The 21,056-nt window shown below is 37.4% G+C and overlaps 1 protein-coding gene across 1 annotated transcript in view; it reads left to right on the forward strand.

The window, feature by feature from the left end:
- Window positions 1–21,056, forward strand: part of Nbea (neurobeachin) — a 583,161-nt gene that overhangs the window by 175,616 nt on the left and 386,489 nt on the right. The window contains 7 exon segments of the mRNA XM_052180490.1: window positions 4,307–4,388; window positions 4,605–4,728; window positions 5,449–5,641; window positions 8,311–9,327; window positions 11,218–11,435; window positions 13,505–13,658; window positions 20,370–20,550. Coding sequence (XP_052036450.1) covers window positions 4,307–4,388; window positions 4,605–4,728; window positions 5,449–5,641; window positions 8,311–9,327; window positions 11,218–11,435; window positions 13,505–13,658; window positions 20,370–20,550 — 1,969 coding nt within the window.

Consider the following 21,056-nt stretch of genomic DNA (forward strand, 5'->3'; position numbering starts at 1 on the left):
GCCTCTGTATATTGGCTTCTGTTGCTTATGGTCTTGTGCTTGCCTTTCGCCATCTGGATATCCCTGGTGTTTGTTGGTCTGGTGACTGCCTGGGGACTGCCTCTTTTGTCCCTGGGTTGCTTCAGGTCACTGGGTAGGCCTGCAACCTTGGCTGTAGTGGCACCTGTGGGGCCTTCCAACTGGAGCCTCTTTACAGGGGCAGAGAAGCTGATCCGTTACTCTGGCTGCAGTAGATCTCCTGGAAAGCCTTCAGACTGTTGGGTCTTCAGTGGAGCAGCTAAGCTGTTGTCCATCTGCTCTGCAGCTGATCCTCAACAGCTCTGAGTGCAGTGGATCCTTAACAGCTCTGAGTGCTGTGGGTCCTCAACTGCTCTGGATGCAGAGTGTCCTTTGGGATGGGTCAGAGTATTGTGTCTTCAAGGGGGCAGACTAGCTGGGAGTCTGCCCCTGCAGGAAGATTCTGGCAGAAGGGGCAGAAGGGGAGGAAGGGGAATGCTATTCCGAGGGTGGAGGTTTTGGTGGGTGATGGTTCCTGAGTCCACATGACTGCCAGCAGCAGCTCTAGGACTCAAGAGTGGGGTTAGGGGGTTCTTACCAACTGCTCTGTGTACAGCAGGTTCTCTTGGATGAGTCAGTATATTGTGTCTTCAAGGGAGCAGACTAGCTAGGAGTCTGCTCCTACAGGAAGGATCCGGCAGAAGGGGCCTCACTCTTCTTTTTCAATGCCTTTACTTACCTGTTCTTTTCCCAGATTTGTGACTCTTGCTTTTATTTTGTGTCCCATTTAGCTTAATGAGGGCCATCTTTGTTATCTCAGGATTAGGATTTTCTATTGGAGCCTGATGAGGTCACAGTGGTAGGATATAACTGAAGGCAGTGACTCTCTCTCTCTCTCTCTCTCTCTCTCTCTCTCTCTCTCTCTCTCTCTGTGTGTGTGTGTGTGTGTGTGTGTGTGTGTGTGTGTCTGTCTGTCTGTCTGTCTGTCTGTCCCTCTCCTATCTCCTTTTCTAAACATATCAATAGGTATCTTTCATGACTAAGGCAGATTATAGAAGAGTTTATTGGGGGCTTACAGTCTCAGAGGGTGAGTCCATGGCCATTATGGTGCCCCATGGCATCAGGCATGAAAGTGGGCATAGTGCTGGACCAGTAGCTAAGAACTCACATACTCATCCACAAGTAGGAGGTAAACAGCTTACTGAGAATGGCATGAGTTTTTGAAACTTCAAATCCCACTTCCAGTAACACACCTCCTCTAACAAGACCATACCTCCTAATTCTTCCCATATGGTTTCACCAACTACTGACCAAATATTTAAACATATGAGCCTATAGGAGCCACTTTTATTTAAGCTACCAAAGAAGGAAATAGTTCCTTAGCCCTCAGTACTTGCTCTCTCCTTGCTTAGCTGCTGATGCTTCTGTCTGCAACCCATAGTTGTTGCAGTCAGACTATGGGTACAGTCACCCATAGTTGTTGGAAGCTTTTGATTGCAATGAGTGTACATTGCCTAAAAGGTGGAGTTTCTCAACCCTTTCCCCTATCTTCTGACTCTTAAATTCTTTCAGCTTCCTCTACCACAGTGTTTCATGAGCCTCGGAGAAAAGACTGTGTCTTGTTTAGGTTTGACTACTTGCCTCTTATTTTCAGCACCTTGAATATCAGTGACTCTGTATTTACCATCATTCATTGGAAAGAGCTTCTCTGATTAAAGCTGAGAGTTAATTGCCTATAGATACAAACACAATTTAATGGGCAGTTGGATGCTATGTCAGGTTAGTTAATCCATGGAATTAAATACCTCCCCCCAGGCCCATGAACTCCCTTTCCATGGGTTTTTGAGCAAGTTTAAAGAACCTCCTCTGGATTCTCTCATGTTCAGTGGTTAATTGTCCTCAGAGCAATCCTGATACTATGTACAAGTGTTCTAGTCAGCATCATATCAGTTATGAGGCAGCGAAATATCTTACTTCTTCTCAAGACAAACAGCAGTGAAAATGACAAAGACACTGTCTCTCCAGTGAACACTGAGGGTCAGTAAGCCACAAATGAAGCTGTCTTGGCTAGCACATTAGACTAACATCTTCTAATAAAACAAGGAATACAAATAATTATGAAATAAAATAAAATTTAATGTTGAATACTGAACTCATGTATATCCATTAAACACCAGGTTTATAAAGTTACCTCTGTGCTTAGAGTTCAGTCTTTCCCTATGCTGTCCAACACAGCTGCTGCCTGTCACATGTGGCTTCACTGAAACGTTGAATGCATATAGAATTCATGGAGATGCCTTCATCAACTTCTGCATATGTCTCATATAAAGTCATTAGAACCTTCAGGGACCACTTTGAATCTTAAACTGCCATTAAAAGGTTTATACCTATATTCATCTCTATTTATAGACATTATTTCCTTCCGCTTTTAAAATCACATGTAGGTTTTTAATGACAGTTTACTATGTTTTATTGCTTAATAAAGTCATGCATTTATGCCTATCTCTAGAACATTAATTAAGTAAATTGATGCTAGAAATGCAGCTCCACTTAACAACTGTTTTCCATCTGCAAACATCAGGCAGTGTGTGGGCACATAACTGCCTCTTAACAAATACCTGCTGGAGTCAATTCCTAAATGCATTTTTATAGCTTGTATAAACATTTCATATCTGAATATGTTTCAGTCATGAAAGTGCTTTCACACAGGAACCATGTAATCTTATAGCAGGTCTATGGATATGCACAACCAGGACTGTCCTCAGTGTCACACCATACAGCAAAGCTTTAAATAGACAACCGAAAAATCAGTGGCGCTTTGAAGCAAATTCTGTTTACTGTAAAATGTGACCTATTCTCTTGTGCTTGAGAAAGGTTTGAAATCTCTATCAGAGGGGAACATGGTCTGGTGTTTTCCTTGCAAGAATGCAATTATTTTGAGTATCATCATTTATAGCAATATGTTATTCATATATAATATAAATATTATATACCCTTTTAGGTATATATCAGCCCCTGCTTTTTGATATATATTATCCCAAGAGATTTTTATCTCACATAGCAGCTCTATGTAGTCATTCATGTTTAGAGAACAGTATTTGAAAGCATTCTGACACTGTTTAATTTAACATAGTTCATTTTTAAGAATGGGTATAGGTGATTCTATCCAGTGTTTATCACTTAAGTAATAATAGACCAGTGTCTTATTTCAAGTCAATATATTTTTTGTATATGTACCTCATATGTAAATTTCCTGTGCTCTGTTTAGTCTGAGTAAAAAAAGGAAATAAAGTTTTTCTCTGCTTTCTGGACGTCATGGCTCTCTTCTTCTCAGAAGGCGTCATCCCTGTATCGAAACTCACTCTCCAGGGTGCTTTGTACCGCAGTGCTCTGCAGAGCCACACCCAAATTAGCACTGATTCCTCTTTCCTTCTTTCCTTCTTTCCTTCTTTCCTTCTTTCCTTCTTCCCTTCTTCCCTTCTTCCCTTCTTTCCTTCTTTCCTTCTTCCCTTCTTCCCTTCTTTCCTTCTTTCCTTCTTTCCTTCTTTCCTTCCTTCCTTCCTTCCTTCCTTCCTTCCTTCCTTCCTTCCTTCCTTCATTCCCTTTTTTGTATTGGTTTTGTGTTGAACTGTATTTGTAAAAGTGTACTAGAGTTTAACATTCGCTCTAAGTTCTACTGAAGTTTTGTGTGTATAGACAGACGGGTAGCTAGATGTAATAATGAGACAAGTATGATAAATCCTAGACTGCAAGAGCAACCACACACATCCATGCTCCGTCCATGACTCAGTTACCCACTCTGTCACATAGTGACTCCTGATAGCAGCAGCAGCTCTTGGTGCTGAGCGTGGACCATACCAAGTTGTCGGGGTTTTCTTGAGCCTACATTCTAGTCAAAATTAGAAATAGAAATTTTAGATTTCTTTTCTGTATGAGGCATATGTTTGTTAATAGTTACTGACTTTTAAAATTAACATGACACAAAACATCAAATATTTATAACTCAAAACAGGGCTGTCTCAAAATTGCATACCAAAAGCATATTTCAAAGAGAGCAAATTTTGTATGAGCTAATTGTTCTTTCCTTCTATTGATGAGGTGTCTGGCTTTTGTATTTATCCAAAGTAAAATTTGGGATATATAGACTTTAGAGTTTAAGAACATATGTAATTTTATAAAGTTCTTTGGTGATAAATATTCCTTTTGATTTTAAATTACTCAGTCTTTGACAGATTCTTTACTAAAGCTATATTGAGCAGTTGTTTTTCATTTTTTTCTCTAATCAGTGTTCAAATTCTTCATCTTTCAGATCTTGACAGAGCAAGTCTGTACTCAAGTTGTGCATAAACCGCATCCAGAGCCAGACTCCACAGTGAAAATTCAGAACCCAAGTAAGAAGACGCCATTCTTTATTGTTACATGGTAGTTATATGGTGACATGCAGGACAAAATCAGAACTTTTCTTAACTGTATTCCATCTAGTGTCCCATTTTATGACTAGTGGAGTCGCAGCTCCACTGTCAGAGCTAAGCATTGAGTTGAAAATTAGTGAAAGTGATATGTCTGTTACATTTTGAAATTTTAATTCAGATTTTGTTTGTATATAGTGATTCTTAAGGTGGTGGCGACTTTGTTGAAAAACTCGACACCAAGTGCAGAATTGATGGAAGTCCGTCGGTTGTTTTTATCTGACATGATTAAGCTTTTCAGTAACAGCCGTGAAAATAGAAGGTAAACAGTCTGATTTTTATTCTAGCTCAATATTTTTTATGTTCTTGATTTTCAGGTACTTTTGAATGAAAAATTCAAATGTTTTGTTAAATTCTCTTAAATCATTTTAAAAAGTCATGTGTTTCTTAGATGTAATTTATTTCATCATACTTTTATCAGTTGTATATGCTTTTAGTTAGTTGTCCTAATACACACACACACAGACACACACACACAAGGATAAAAACAATTGTACTTACAATGTAGTCATCAACAGTCCTTTTTTAATTCTCATTGTGTTGAGTATTCCCATATTCACTGGTGTTTTCCTGCCATGCGTTTAAGATACCCTAGCTCAGACATGATGTATAGTCGGAGTCCATGGATTCGTGCCTGTGGCTATTTCCTAAGTTTGTCACACATTTTTTGTATTGTATGTGAAGCATTTTGGTGCCCGTGTTAGTACAGTTGGTTGTGGAGCCAGTTGAGAGCATTGTGAGTGCTAGTAGTAAGTACATTAGTGCTGAGAAGATTCACAAACAAAAGCTCCCTCTGGCCAGGAGAGTTAGGAAGGGATTTTGATTTATTATTCAAATTTTCTGAGAAAGAAGGAAATTGATAGAGGTTATGGAATACAGAATGCAGAGAATAATTGTGTATTCAGGCCATATTTTCATAGTTTTAAATTTCAAAGTAGTAAATTATAATTTTGATATTTTTAATGATCTTGTTTCTTTTTAGATGCTTACTGCAATGTTCAGTGTGGCAGGATTGGATGTTTTCTCTTGGCTATATCAATCCAAAAAGTTCTGAGGAACAGAAGATTACAGAGATGGTCTACAACATTTTCCGGATTCTTTTGTATCATGCAATAAAATATGAATGGGGAGGCTGGAGAGTCTGGGTGGACACACTCTCAATAGCCCACTCCAAGGTAACGGGGACCTGGCATGTTGTGGCATTGAATTTTCAGCAACACAGTAAATGGCTATAAACTCTCATCTGGTGCCACCTAGTGGACATTCCCAGTTATGACACAATACTCTAATTTGGCTTTGTACTTTTTCTGCTCTTTGATGAGACTCTAGAGCCTGAAGGTGGTTTAAGGTCTTTAACTTATAAAGTTTGTGTGTAGGTGTGTGAGTGAATCCATGCACTGAGTCTGTGGAAGCCAGAAGATGGTTTTCGGAAGTTGGTTCTCTCCTTACACTCATAGGTTCCAGGGATTGAAGTCAGGTCTTTATGTTTGGAGACAAACACCTGTCCCTTCACTGAGAGCCATTTCATGTGTTCTCACCTTGGAATCTTACCATGTGTTTGTAGCCAGCATGAGAGCTACTAAAACATATTCAATTCTTACAAGTATATTTCATGAAATAGTAGCTGAATTATACTTTTAAAGATGTTTTTTGAAGTAGTCAGATTTCTTTTCATTCTTAAGTAAGTAATAAATACATTCAAAAGAGACTTGGTTGAGTGGATAAAGTGCTTTTCATACAAGCATAAGGACTTGAATTTAGATCCCCATCATGGCTGCACACACTTCATTCACCCCAAGTGCTGGAGAGCACGATGGGTAGATCCCAAGGACTCTTAGGCCAGCCAGTCACTCTAGCCAAAATCGTATAGCCCAGGTCAGACAGAAGTGCTGTCTCAAAAAATGAGGTGCCAAAGGAAATTGAGGACGGCGTCTCCCTGTCAGTGACAATGCTAGATGCCTAGTTTTCTTTAATTTAGTGTCTATTTGGTTCTGTCTGGCCTGGAACTTGCTATGTATGATAACATTTAAGACTGATCTCAAATCCACAGAGGGATCTCTGCTTCTGCCTTCCTAGTGTTGGGATTAAAGGCGTGCACCTTTAGTAATACTTTAAATTGTGTTGTTGTAGTTAGTGTCCTATTGCTATGAAGATAAACCATGACCAGGGCAACACTTAGAAAAGAAAGCATTTCATTTGAGGCTTGCTGACAGTTTGAGAGGTGAGTTCACTGTCTTCATGGAGGGGAGCACGGTGGCAGCAGGCAGGCATGGTGTTGGAGAAGGATCGGGAGCTGTGTCCTGATCCATAGGCAGAAGCAAGAAGCACCGGGCCTGCGGTGGGCGTGTGAAGCCCCAGAGCCCACCCCAGTGCCACACGTCCATCAACATGGCCACACCTCCCAATCCTTCTAATGTGTTTCCAATACTCCTTGGTGACTAAGCATTTAAATATGTGTACCCATAGGGACAGTCTCACTCAAATCACTACATATAGAACATGTTTTAACATTTAACATATAATTCTAAGTTCTATCTCTCCATATTAAGTTTTAAATAGCATTTATCTTTGGCAAGAAGAATACCTGATGTATGTGCATGTTATGCTGTAGTAATTCAAAGCTGTGATTTTTCTACCTGTAGCATCACAGAAAAAAAACACGAATATACAAAATTAGGTTGGTCGGTTATGTTGCAATTAAGTTTTGTGGTTTAGAAAGCTCATATAGTTATTTTAACAGGAATTTAAAAAATGATTATAGAGACCAAATAATATATGTTTTAGGCTTTCTGGTCTGCCTCTGATGAAGCTGCTCAGCTCATTTGTGTAGTGTGAAGCAGAGAGGAATGGTACATCAGTTAACACAGTATCACAAACATTTTTACTTATCAAAATAGATGACAAGCATATTACAGCAGGCTGCCAGCCACCATGACTGGGAGAATTTTCTGTTTGAAACAGATTTTATATATTTGTACTCTTTAAATAAAGGTAAACCAAAACACCTTGTTAATATAAATTAATTTTGTGTGCCTATAAGGAAAGAGTTTATAATACTAGAAAAATTTAGGAGACTTTATGCCTGTTCTAGTCCTACATTTTGCAGCATACACACCTTGTATTTGCCATTGCTTTAATAAGTTTTAATACAACAAAGAAAAAGACATTGCAAATTCTTGCACAGAACACATTCTGCTGTTTCTAATTCAGTCACCTGTCTACGTTTTTTTGTTTGTTTGTTTTTGTTTTTGTTTTTTGAGACAGGGTTTCTCTGTATAGCCCTGGATGTCCTGGAACTCACTCTGTAGACCAGGCTGGCCTCGAACTCAGAAATCTGCCTGTCTCTACCTCCCAGAGTGCTGGGATTACGGGCATGTGCCACCACTGCCCGGCATCTGTCTACATTTAAAACTGATGCAGTGCCTTATAAGTGTCTTGTTTGGTCCTTCTGAGTGCCTTCAGGAGTGGCTGGGATCGGCGAAAATACTATAGTAGCTGTGTGAAAGCTGTCATAGTCATAGTAGTTTTAGTATTGATCATTATCATCTGACTGGTCCTTAAGCCTAAACAGTGTTCACAGATTAGATGTTATATGATGTTGGTTAATGTTGAAATACCTAACCTATGCAGAGGAGCCTTGGTATCGCAGTTACACATGTGATTAAAGACAAGGCAAGAAACGGTGCATTACTGTATTTCATCATTGTTTCCAATTACATAATAAAACTAAATCTTAAAATTGCTTATACCATTAGCTTATACTGTGGTGATGTTACTGCTCCTATTTCTGCCTTTCTCTTGGCATATACCTGATTCCTCGGTGTTCGCATCACGTATTTCCTAGGTTACTTATGAAGCACACAAAGAATACCTGGCCAAAATGTATGAGGAATATCAACGACAAGAGGAGGAGAACATTAAGAAAGGGAAGAAAGGAAACGTGAGCACCATCTCTGGCCTTTCATCACAGACAGCAGGAGCTAAAGGAGGAATGGAAATCCGGGAGATAGAAGACCTGTCCCAAAGCCAGAGTCCTGAGAGTGAGACGGACTACCCAGTCAGCACGGATACCCGAGACTTGCTCATGTCAACCAAAGTGTCAGATGATATTCTTGGAAGTGCAGATAGGCCTGGCAGCGGGGTTCACGTGGAGGTGCATGATCTTCTAGTGGACATAAAAGCAGAGAAAGTGGAAGCGACCGAGGTCAAGCTTGATGACATGGATCTGTCCCCAGAGACTCTGGTGGGTGGAGAGAATGGTGCCCTCGTGGAAGTGGAGTCCTTGTTGGATAATGTGTATAGTGCTGCTGTAGAGAAACTCCAGAACAATGTGCATGGAAGTGTGGGTATCATTAAAAAAAATGAAGAGAAAGACAATGGTCCCTTGATCACACTAGCAGATGAGAAGGAGGAGCTTCCAAACAGTAGCACATCCTTCCTCTTTGATAAAATTCCCAAACAGGAAGAGAAATTACTTCCAGAACTTTCTAGCAATCACATCATCCCAAATATTCAAGATACCCAAGTACATCTTGGTGTCAGTGATGATCTTGGATTGCTTGCTCACATGACTGCGAGTGTAGAGTTAACTTGCACATCAAGCATAATGGAAGAGAAAGACTTCAGAATTCATACGACGTCAGATGGCGTGAGCAGTGTCTCTGAACGAGAGTTGGCATCATCAGCTAAGGGGCTAGACTATGCTGAAATGACTGCCACAACGTTGGAAACAGAGTCTTCCAATAACAAAACTGTACCAAATATTGATGCAGGAAGTATAATTTCAGACACTGAGCGATCTGATGATGGCAAAGAATCAGGAAAGGAAATCCGGAAAATCCAGACCACTGCTACAACACAAGTAAGCCCCTCTCTGGGAGTTCTAGAAGTAATCAAAGAGAAGCATTAGATAGGCATTGAGCTGTTTAGCTGCAAAGTGGTCCTTAGAATGACACTACACTTAGATATGTGTTGTGTAGAATGTACAGAACTGAGTGATATGGCATATATGTGTGTGTGTATATATATATATATATATATATATATATATATATATATATGAAATTCAAGTGATGTGAATTCTTTTCCCAGTTCTGCCATATTTCTCTAATTTTACTCCACCTCTGGCCTCAGATCCTTCTGTCATATTAGACACTGTAGTAAATTAAAATGAGACTGTTATGGTCTTGCCCGTGTTTACAGTTTAGGACTGACTACATTTACACCTCTGTTCTTGAGGTATTCATTCTTTTTTTTCTTTTTTCTTCCTTCCTTCCTTCCTTCCTTTCTTTCTTTCTTTCTTTCTTTCTTTCTTTCTTTCTTTCTTTCTTTCTTTCTTTCTTTCTTTCTTTCTTTCTTTCTTTCTTCTTTTCTTTTCTTTTTTTGTTTTTTTTTTTTTTTTGATTTGGATTTTTTTCGAGACAGGGTTTCTCTGTGGAGTTCTGGCTGTCCTGGAACTCACTCTGTAGACCAGGCTGGCCTCGAACTCAGAAATCTGCCTGCCTCTGCCTCCCAAGTGCTGGGATTACAGGCGTGTGCCACCACTGCCCGGCTTGAGGTACTCATTCTAACCTTGTGCTCCAGGCCAGTCTTGTTCTGTGGATTATAGAGGGATGCAGCTCAGACAGATGCATTGCTGATAGGGAAGGGGACTGGGATCTATCAATGCCTACTGTGCCCTTGGCATTGGAGTAGATTTTTTACATTCACCCCTTACAGTTCCCATTTAGTCAGATAATGTAACTGAGAAAATTTGGAATTACTACCAATGAGCTTTTTCTAAAGTAAATACCAGGATAGAATTTGTTAATTTTTAAAAAGGAAGCTGCTTAGACAAATGTTATTGCAGCAATTTGGGGCACTGGAGTAAAGCCTTAAATACTATCTTCTAAGACAAGTTTGAGTGATGACTACTTAACTTTTAGACTAAGGCAATGTTTTGCAATTACATATTAATGCGATTTTGACACCTGAGGATTGGAGTTTTGTTAGCTCTATGAACTTTGTCCCTGCCTTTTTATCTCATTGAAGGTAGGTTTATGTTTCCATTCTTCCTATATTAGAAAGACTAAGCCATGACTTACTATTGTCTTTGTGCTACAGTGAGAATCCTGGGTGAGATATTCTGTGTGTGTTTAATGTTCGTTAATGATCAGTTTCTGCTTTGGTGGTTGTTATACTGCAGTGTGTTATATTACAGTGTGTTATACTGCACTGTCTTATACTACAGTGAGGAAGTATTAAATGAGGCACGGATTTCAAATGAAGGAAAGCATGATCACTTAATGGGCATAATAATCACTGGGCTTGCCTGTTTCTCATTGAGAATATGCAGGGGTTTTTCTAGCTTTTCTTGCATCATACAGTATTTTGATTTTTTATTGGAGTATTGTGAATGAAATGCACTTTGAAGTTAATTTGAATCCCCTTGAGCAATATTTCTTCACACCATGTGTCTTCAGTTACAGTTCACGGATGACACGTAACTATTGCCGTATTGCATCCGTACTTTCTTGCATGAAGGGCATCTTTTACTAGCATGAGGATCCTGTGACTAAGAAAAGGTCTGTGTTTTAGTACGAACATTAGTGTTGTCCCCTGATGCCCTTGCCTACATCCTGCAGTATCAAACCAGAAATCCAGCTAGCAGCCTTCGCACAAGCAGGGCTTCTGTGCATCGTTTGGAAGGTCTTCCGTAAGCTCCTTCACTCTGCCTAACAGCTCTCCTGTGCTCCACCTTCCCTGTGTCTAGGCTGTTCAGGGCCGGTCTTCCACACAGCAAGACCGAGACCTCAGAGTTGATTTAGGATTTCGAGGAATGCCAATGACTGAGGAACAGCGACGCCAGTTCAGCCCTGGCCCCCGGACCACCATGTTTCGGATTCCTGAGTTTAAGTGGTCGCCAATGCACCAGCGGCTTCTCACTGACCTGTTGTTTGCATTAGAGACAGATGTGCATGTATGGAGAAGGTACAACTGGCTTTTTGGGTTTTTGGTTTGTTTTCCTAAATTTTGATGACCTTCAGTAGAGAAAATGAATATAATTTATTTTAAAAAATTATTTTACCTATATGGGTGTTTGCTTTGTATGTATGTCTATACCATGTGCATGGCCTGAGACCTGCTTGTGTCAGAGGAGAAGCTTGGACCTCTTGGACCTGGGAGTTACAGTTAGTTGTGAGCCACCATGTGGTTGTTGGGAATTGAAATTTAACCCAGATCCTTTGAAAGGACAAAAAGTACTCTTTACCACTGAACCAATTCTCAAGTCTAACAAAATGATTATTTTTATGTTTACTGTATCAACCAACTAAATGAATTATGCCATCAAATAAAATTTGCAAATTTTTTTAAGAAATTAAATATTAAAAGTTTTTGATAAATATTTATATAAGGTAAATTTTATGCATCTAGAGCACAAATCTCTAGCTATATAACAATTCCACTTAAGAGAGTTAAAGCAGAATTTTAAAATCTGGCATTGCTTACACTACACAGAAAAGAAAGATCAGTTTTGGTTTATACTTCTGTAATTGCATCTTTTGTTAAAGTCAATACTATGAACAAATTATTGCTTGGTAACAGTATAACAGTACCAAAATAAAATGTTGAAGTAGCTCTAACATGTGTGTCATTAGGACTTGTCTGTGTAAATAAGTAGTGGGTGTTGGTTACTTCAGATCCTCAGACTGGAGCTGTTGCCCCTGCTACTCCTTTTTTGCCTTGAGGATTGAAGGTGGTGACTTGAGATTGTCCGTGTCAGAAGGCAGGCTCTCCTCCCCCCTCCCTCCTATCTTCTAACTATTTTTCTTCTCCCTGCCCTATTTTTTCTTTTTTTCTTTTCACATTTTTTCTCTTAAATAAAGCCCCTTAATAAATTTCTCCCATACCATCTGTAGGGTTGTACTCTCATACATAAAACACCCTCCAAAATGAAATGGGTTTCTAATGATTAGGCTACATGACCAATTCTGATTAATAACCCAGTAACTGGTGAGGCTGCTGTGGAAACTGTCAGTCTGTCTGCCAAGGGGTTTCTGCGTGTGACCTGATCACTTAGTCCATAAGCTAGCATAGACGCATTGCTGGTGCTTGTTGTGTGCTGTGTACCTTGAGGTGGCTAAGGACTGTCAACAGCATGAAAGGCAAGGCTGCTGATGTGAATGTCCAGGTGTGGGGTGAAAAGGGGGATTCGCCCAGTTTTTCTTTGAACAGCAAACTATATGCTCTGCTCTAAACTCTGCTTTTTATTGATGTTCATTAGGGTTTCCAAAGATAAGTACATAAAATTTTTTAAAAGATTATTTTTAGTATAGAGTAGAACATCTAACCACAGTAAAGCAGTGTATTTCTTTGGCACCTTCAGTGCATATTTTATATAAAAAGTCCTGCTGCTAACCCACCCCATGGTCTTCCTTTTCCTTCTCAATAATTCTTGAGCTTCTGCTGGTTTCCTTCAGATGTGCTTTAGATGTTACTACCTCCTGGTAGTAAAAGGAGCACTTAGAACCACCGATGGAACTTCCTCTTCAGAAGCTCCCAGTTAGCTGGGTTGCCTCCTGACACAGAAGCAGGGTGCAGCCAAGCCAGTTTTACGTAAATCCGCTACAAAAATTACGTAGAGCCGCTATTAATCAGAAATGTGAATGAAGGATTACTATCCTGTGTTACATGATAGTGAGCTCTAGGCCAACCTTGGAGTAGTGATGATTATTCTTTTAAAAACTAAGAAAGAACTAGAATATTGTTGTTTGTTTAATACAAATGGACACACACAAAAACACACACAAAAACACACACAAACACACACACACACATGCACACACACACACACGCGCGTACAAACAAACGTTGCAGACATAATAATTTTTTGGTAAAAATTTATAAACTTTGAGTTGGTTTTTCTGATGATTGCTTTTTAAATTTGTCTAGCACTTCTATATTTTGTAATTGTTTTCACTTTAAAATTTTTATTTTGAGTAAGTTATCTAAGTCTCTTATAGTTACACAAAGTAAATAATTGTGTTTTTCTGTTACAGCCATTCTACAAAGTCTGTAATGGATTTTGTCAACAGCAATGAAAACATTATTTTTGTACATAACACAATTCACCTCATTTCCCAAATGGTAGACAACATCATCATTGCCTGTGGAGGAATTTTACCTTTGCTCTCAGCAGCTACATCGCCAACTGTAAGTTCTTTACCTCCACCTAGTGGCTATATTTTGTAATGACATGAATTGAGCATTCCAGTCCTTTCGGATATAGGCAACAGGCAGATTTTCAAGTTTCTCCTACAGGTACTTTAAAGCATTTTGTTTCTATTCCACTTTCTTTTATTTACCAGTATTAGGATCTTCCTATGTAATTTTATTAGAGTGTTTCTCAGGTTCTTTTAAGAACTGCAACTATGTTTTATTTTACTTTTTATATGCTGCATGTATCTTTAAATCTCATATAGTAGTAAGCTATTAAAATCCATTTGTAACATAGTGTGACCTTATTTACAAATTTGCCCTTAAAATATCTCTTTCTCTTTCTCTATAAAACATTGAAAACTACTAATATTGTCAATTTGGAAAGCATTTAATATTGAACTTGAATGCCCTTTAAAAATGTAATAGCCCAGTGTTAAGTTATATGTAGATATCTTTATTTGAGGATTGGGTGTCTGTAACTCTCTAGCATTTGTGGATCTTGGGTTTAATCCACAGAGTCATAGAAAAATGCCCAACTTCTGTAAAAATGACTTCTGTAAAAATGAATGAGTCTCTTTAGGTGTAACTTGAGCAGAAGGGGAGGAATACAGGACTCTGTGCTGTAGAGTTTATCTTGCTCCTTCTCATAAGAAACTTGTTTGTAAGACTCAGAACACACCTTTGTCATGTTTGTGTTTTGTTAACATTTCTAGTAGTGAGGGAATGCTCCTAAATTGGCTCCAGACTTTATTTCATCAGTTCCGTGAGTTTCCTATGTGGTTCCTCCACAATGGACTCCGTCCATTTGGAACAGCACTGAACTTTAAATATTAGCTACAACAGACTGTCACCATTACAACTCCTCCAGGCAGACCTTCCTGTGTTCTTGATGTACTCATCAGCAGGTTACAGGAAGCAGGCTCCTTTGGGAGCAGTGCAGAAGGATAGCTCAGCACTGGGGTCTTGTGGCACTACTTAGTGAGTAAACCAAGGGCAGAACCTGGGCGTAACAGCACAGAGTCCGTGACCTGTGGAGAAGGCTGTGCCTCGCACTGGTCTGTCACCCCTTCTCTCCTGTCTCAACATTCCTCTAGCAATATATACTAACTGCAGTCTTATTTTAAGACAGGAAGGTGCTTCTTTTTCTATACATCAAAGACTAAATACAAGGCTTTCTTTGTAGCATAATATAGATTGTCATTTGTTGTCAGGAAATTTTTAGAGAGTCTATTTACTTTAATATAAATATTGAATATTTTTACACTTTTGTACAGAACAAAAATGATCATTCTGTAAATGAGCATAGTAATAAGTTATTAAAATTTGCAGAGGTTTGAAATATCCACATTACTAAATATTTTCAAATTTTTCTATTAATAAAGTGTTAAATGAATTCAAGAACTCATAAATGTGTTATATATACACTATTTTAACTCTCTATTTAACTTATTTCTAAATTAATGAATATACCATGAAAATACTGGTATTTTAAAGTTTAACTCCCAAGAATATTTACATATACTGTTTTGAACACTGTAGTTTGGGATTTTTAAATTGCCTGTTAGTGTTCTTTGCAGAGTTGGAACTTCATTTTGTTTCAGAAATTTTTGTTGGTTTTGTCTCTATTTCTCTTAATTGGCCTATTAAATGATTGTACATATACTTGGTTTTGTAGCACACTTGATTTTATTTATCTATTTTTGTATGCTACACTGTTTCTTTCAAAAGATTTGTTCTCACAGTTTATATGTAACAGGGAAAGGGAAGGTTATTGGTTACTGCTTAGTGTTGCTCCATGGTTCCAGGCTTAGTGGGAAAAAGGAGAGGGAAGCCTGGATAAAACAAAACAAAACTCACATTGAAAATATGAGCTTTTCAGCTGAAAACATACAAGTGTAAACTTCAGGAACTGTGGACCAGGTAAGAGAGGAGACACTAGGGATGCTCAGGTCTGCAACAGGCTGTGCTACTTTATAAGAACATCAGAGTATCGACTGCAGAAGCAGGAAGCAGAAGCACTTGACACTGCTCAGGACAATTGATGGCAGTGTTCTAGGGATTTTAACGATACATATTCTTTTCAGATTTTCATGTCCTTGAAGCCTGCCTTACATACACATCTGGGGGTAATGAAGACGTAGACAGTAGCCGTTAGCAACCTTTGTGTGGAGCAGATAGTAAATGTGCTGGGCCTCGCAGCTGTCTGCTGTTGGTCTCCGTGCTTCCTGGCACTGCTGTGAGGATGGAAAAGGCTTATCGTGAGAGAGAGCGGGGTGGTATGACACGCTGGCGTTGTGTGTTGTGTATAAAATAAGACTGACACAAAGAAGTCTTATTACTATAGAATAGTCTTTAGGTAAATTCACCCTTTTATGATATAACTTGAAATTGACTCATTGACTAATAAACGTAACAATTTTTAGCAAATATAAGAGACATCTTTTTTTCTATTTTTGTCATTAGACATTTTAATGTACAACTGTATTAAACTTTACAAAGTAGAATTTGAGGCTTGTTCTTTGATTTGTTTGTTTTTGTTTTGTAGTCTCCTATTTTAAAAGTAACAAACTAAAGCCTCACCCAGAAGTAAGGCTTTGTCATTTCCCACGACAAGTGCTGCACTGTGTTGATTAGGTGCTGCTCAGACTGATGTCTCAGTGAGACTCAGATGCAACAAACTGTGAAGTTTGCAGTCAGTGAAAATGGTGGGAACCTCAATGAGAGATTAATCAGTGTTTTAGTCTGGGCTTGAACATTTCCTGGGCATGGCCTCTGCATTCATTTCATTGGCTAAAAGAGAATAATAATACTTGCCCATTAATGATACTTGTCTCAGCAAGAGCGTGAGAAAAATCACGTATAGTAATAGATGTCATGCGCTCTAGACAGGGAAGCCTTTCATTCTCCAGTGCCTTCTGTAACTCACTCCTTAAAAACATTTTGTTTATAACACACTGTTCTAGATAATATAGTTATTATAGATAATCAATTTCAATAGCAAGATACTTGTTTGCTATTTCTAGGGAACTGGCCTTTTGAAGTGGCCTATTTCCTCCCTGAAACCATAAATGAACACAGAAGTTTGTGTGTTATAGGAATAACATTTTTGAATTTGCTCTTATAGTGTCATTGTTATGGAAGAAAGCGTTGACTTCTTTGGATTAACCTTATCTGTAAGGGACTGGCATAAGATAGATTTTAAGAAGGCTGGAGATGTACCTTGCATATATTATAGTAAGCAATCTAAACGATTGACTTGTGATTTTTGAAAACCTGCATTATTTATTTAAAACTGTATATTATAGTAGATGAATCACAAAATTGTTTTAAACAAAAGTAAATTAATAGTTTTAAATTTAATATTCAGGATAAAATTAAAACACTTGGCCTGCCATGGTGATACCTGCCTCAGTCCCAGCACTGAGGAGGTAAAAGCAGGTGTCTTTAGAATTCTTTCTGAGTTTGAGGCAACCCTGATCTACAGAGTGAGTTCCAGACCCCCGGGCTACACAGTGATGCTCTATCAATCTATGAATAATGGCTACATGGAGATACTCAAGGAATATATGTGAATGAATGAGTGAGTGAGTGAGTGAGTGAGTGAATGAATGAATGAGTGAGTGAGTGAGTGAATGAGTGAATGAGTGAATGAGTTTGGTTTACTCACTATGCAGTTTGATCAATGTTTGCTTTGTGAAAGGGATATTATTTTGTTAAGTTTTTGAGTTAAGTTTTCCACAACTAGTCAGTTGAATTATTTCATTTATTTTCTATCACACTTTGTTTCTTATGATTGAAGGTAGAGAATTGGAAGGAAACACTGAGAAGGAACAGAGAATACTGAATCATTCATTCCTTCAGGGTTTGTTGAACTCAAGATTTTAAGTTGTCCATTTTGGTCAACCATCTAGAATACTGTGCCAGATGTGGTTTAATTTTTTCTGTCCCAGGAGAAAAATAGAGACTGGACATTTCTGATTCTTCAAATAATTGCATCATCATAAAGAAGGAAAGCAACTTTTTGTTTTGTGCCTAGCATGAGGGTGGTGTTAATTGTTTATCCATAGGATGTAGAATTGGAAAATAGGAGACTTTTGGCTTTAATGTTATGTTTTCATAACAGTGATCTTCCTGGTAGTCTCAGGATTTTTTTATATATCATCCCAGTGAAGAGCTATAAAAATAGCATACTTGAAAATTTATATTCATATTTATTTCTTGTAAAAACTCAAATAATTGGAATTTTTAATTTTTGTGAAATATATATATAATATTTTATTATATGTACATGATTCTTAAAGCTCCAAACTCTTTGGTAGTATGTAGTTACTTGTCCTTATATGGTAGGTTATATCAGTGAGTTATTTTCTGACACAGAAAGTGAATTTTACATTGTGATGACAAATGGTTTACATTTGTATAACAAGAGTTCTGAATATTTGAGGAAACAAATTATAATATTATTTCCTAATAGAAAAGGTCTAAATAATCTGTAAATAATAATTACCTTGCCTCAGTTGTCTCTGCTCAAGTCAGTACTGAGTTAGGGTTTGAACAGGGGCAGTCTATATTCAACCTTAAAAATGTCTCATTATCACCCACTAGGGAAAGATGTTTCACAGAGTACACTTTACATTCTCTCTTCTATATTTGCTGTACTTACATGTGGATATTTGGGGGCAGTTACTCAAAATAAATTTAAATATTTCTTATTTAATCTTAGTCATAATCATGTACTTTATAAAATGACTATTCTGAGAATTTTGTTTTTAATAAGATAATCAAATATAATTTAAAATATTATTTTGTGTTTCAATTTTACATGTATTTTCATTTAATTTTAATAATTTCCTTTTTCTTGTACTTTTTTGGTCTGTTGTCTGTTTTGTCTAATGCATGTCCAGGGTTCTAAGGTTAGTATTACTTTTGCAGTAATTTTTAGGCTTTTATTTTTAAATTTTATTTTTGCTTAGAAAAATTTTCACTTGGTTATATTTTGAGTTTTCATATCATCTTTTAATCTGATATATTTTTGTGTATTTAAAAATTCATTCAGAGTTGTAGTTGCCCAATATTTTGATAAATTAGTTTTATTAATCATAGCAATTAATATCATAAGGCAATGAAAACAATCAATAAAAGCCTATGTGCAGTCAGATTTGACTTCCAATTACAGGAATTGGATGAGATATATATATTAAGATTTAGTGAGACTTATATTAAATAAACTATCTTAGGATGCTTATATAACTTTTGTAAAATATATTTATAGAATGGAATAAGAATTTTTCTGTAAGTTACTGTTAATGTTAAGAATACCTTTTTCTTTCAGTTTTGATATTTTAGTAGAGCAACTTTGTCAAATGGTGTGGGCAATTTATTAATTCTGCATTTAGTATATGTTTCTAATTCACTTTCTAAAATTACAGCATGTTTTACTAGTTGAATTTGTAGATAACTACAAAATAAAGCAATAACTAATATAATAAAGTAGTGTTCTCATAATTTCAACAATTTGAAATGAAGAATTTGAGACCATATCTGCAGATATACTAAATTCTAATTTATTAAGAAGTTATTAAGAATGTTTGACTGATTTAAGCACTGGCCAGTATTTCATCTTAAAACAATTAAAAATAGAATTATAATGAATTCTTTTCTTATAACTGTTAAGCTATGATCACAGCTGTTTAAATTTGATGCTGTGTCAGGAACAAAGCCCAAATATTTAAGCAGCCTGCATTCCTAGGGACAGTGTGAATGTCCGTATGAACAGCAATCGATTTCCTGCACCCACCATGTACTTGACTTTACCATTTGGTTAAAGGTAAGATCAGAAAGTTTGGATAGTGTGCCCCTTTTTAGAAACTTTGAACAGCATTTTTATTTACACAGCAACTCTTTTCTTTGCTCTTTTGGGCACTAAGAAAGTTAATTCTAGTTAGAAAATTATCATAATCATTATAGTGTTATAAACAGGATGAAAAAACGAAAAATGTTGCCGTTGTTCATAACTTATGGACATAAATATTCTAAGAAACAATAAATTTTAATATCCCCTCTGAAAGCAGGAACTAACATTTTATCACGGAGAATATTTTAGTGAAAATTTGACTTTGAACTTAACAATGCTACTTCCTCTCCTACAGGTGGGGGTTCATAGCTTACTGGTTAAGTATCTAAAGGAGTGGTCCTTCTGATTATTTTGACCTTATGAAACCCTTAGTATTTCAGTTTATTATTCTAAAATAGATAACTATATACCCTAGTTTGACAGTCATCTCATTTTGTAGCAAAAAATTGTTCTGTATTATTCTCATTATTATTTTTGTAAGAAAGAAAAACATTTTTGTAAATGGAAATGAAAAGTTTAGGAGAGGAAGGTCAACTTTATAACCCCCCCCCCTCTTTTTTCTTTTATTGTTGAAATTAGAATAAGAAGTTATGTATGGTTGTCACTAAGTATTTTTGTGAAATTATATGAAATCTTTAATTCAACTGATCCAGTATTTTAAAGTAATACCAATAGGCATTTTATTTAAGAATAGCGCATAGGGAAATAAAATTTTGCAAGTTATTGTGATAGGTAGTAATAAATTATTCTTTATATACTTACCTAAGCTTTCTAAATGACTGTTCTCCTGTAGTATATGTTATGCACCGTATTTCCCAATTTTAAGCACGATTAATTCTCCTTTTTTAAAGACTGAATTGGAAAACATTGAAGTGACACAAGGAATGTCAGCAGAGACAGCAGTGACGTTTCTCAGCCGACTCATGGCAATGGTTGATGTCCTTGTGTTTGCCAGCTCTCTAAATTTTAGTGAGATTGAAGCTGAAAAAAACATGTCTTCTGGAGGGCTAATGAGGCAGTGCCTGCGGCTCGGTGAGTACACTTAGGCAGCGTGCTCACTGTAATTCCGACGACTCGTGCCGCTCTGGGGCACAGAAAGCATCTTTCAGACGGGAGACTCTGAAGCTTCGTAACCGTCTTGTAATCCTTAGGATTACTCAGTTTTGAAAACTTGTATCTTCACATTGGAGATGTGTGGAATCCTCATTTATTACTTCAAATATAGTCAAACAAACTTAGAATTATTTTAAAAACACTGAGGCTGATGCATATCATTGGAATGATTTTAATGCAGATCCCTTTGTGAACCTTGTCTGTATCCTTGGCAGGCAAACACCTAAGGATATAGCACACAGCAGAGCCCTTACCTAGAGTAGAAGAGGCCTGAGTCTAATGGTCAGTATTACTGAGGAAGTGAGAGGAACACTGGCCCCAAATCTGTGTGTTTGTTTCTAAAATAATGATTAAATGCTATGACAAGGAATGTAAACTGCTCTGCTGTGAAGATAGCAATTATAACCCTTCGAATGAAGGGTGCC

This window comes from Apodemus sylvaticus, chromosome 4, assembly GCF_947179515.1.
Source record: "Apodemus sylvaticus chromosome 4, mApoSyl1.1, whole genome shotgun sequence".
Classification (NCBI taxonomy): Eukaryota; Metazoa; Chordata; class Mammalia; order Rodentia; family Muridae; genus Apodemus; species Apodemus sylvaticus.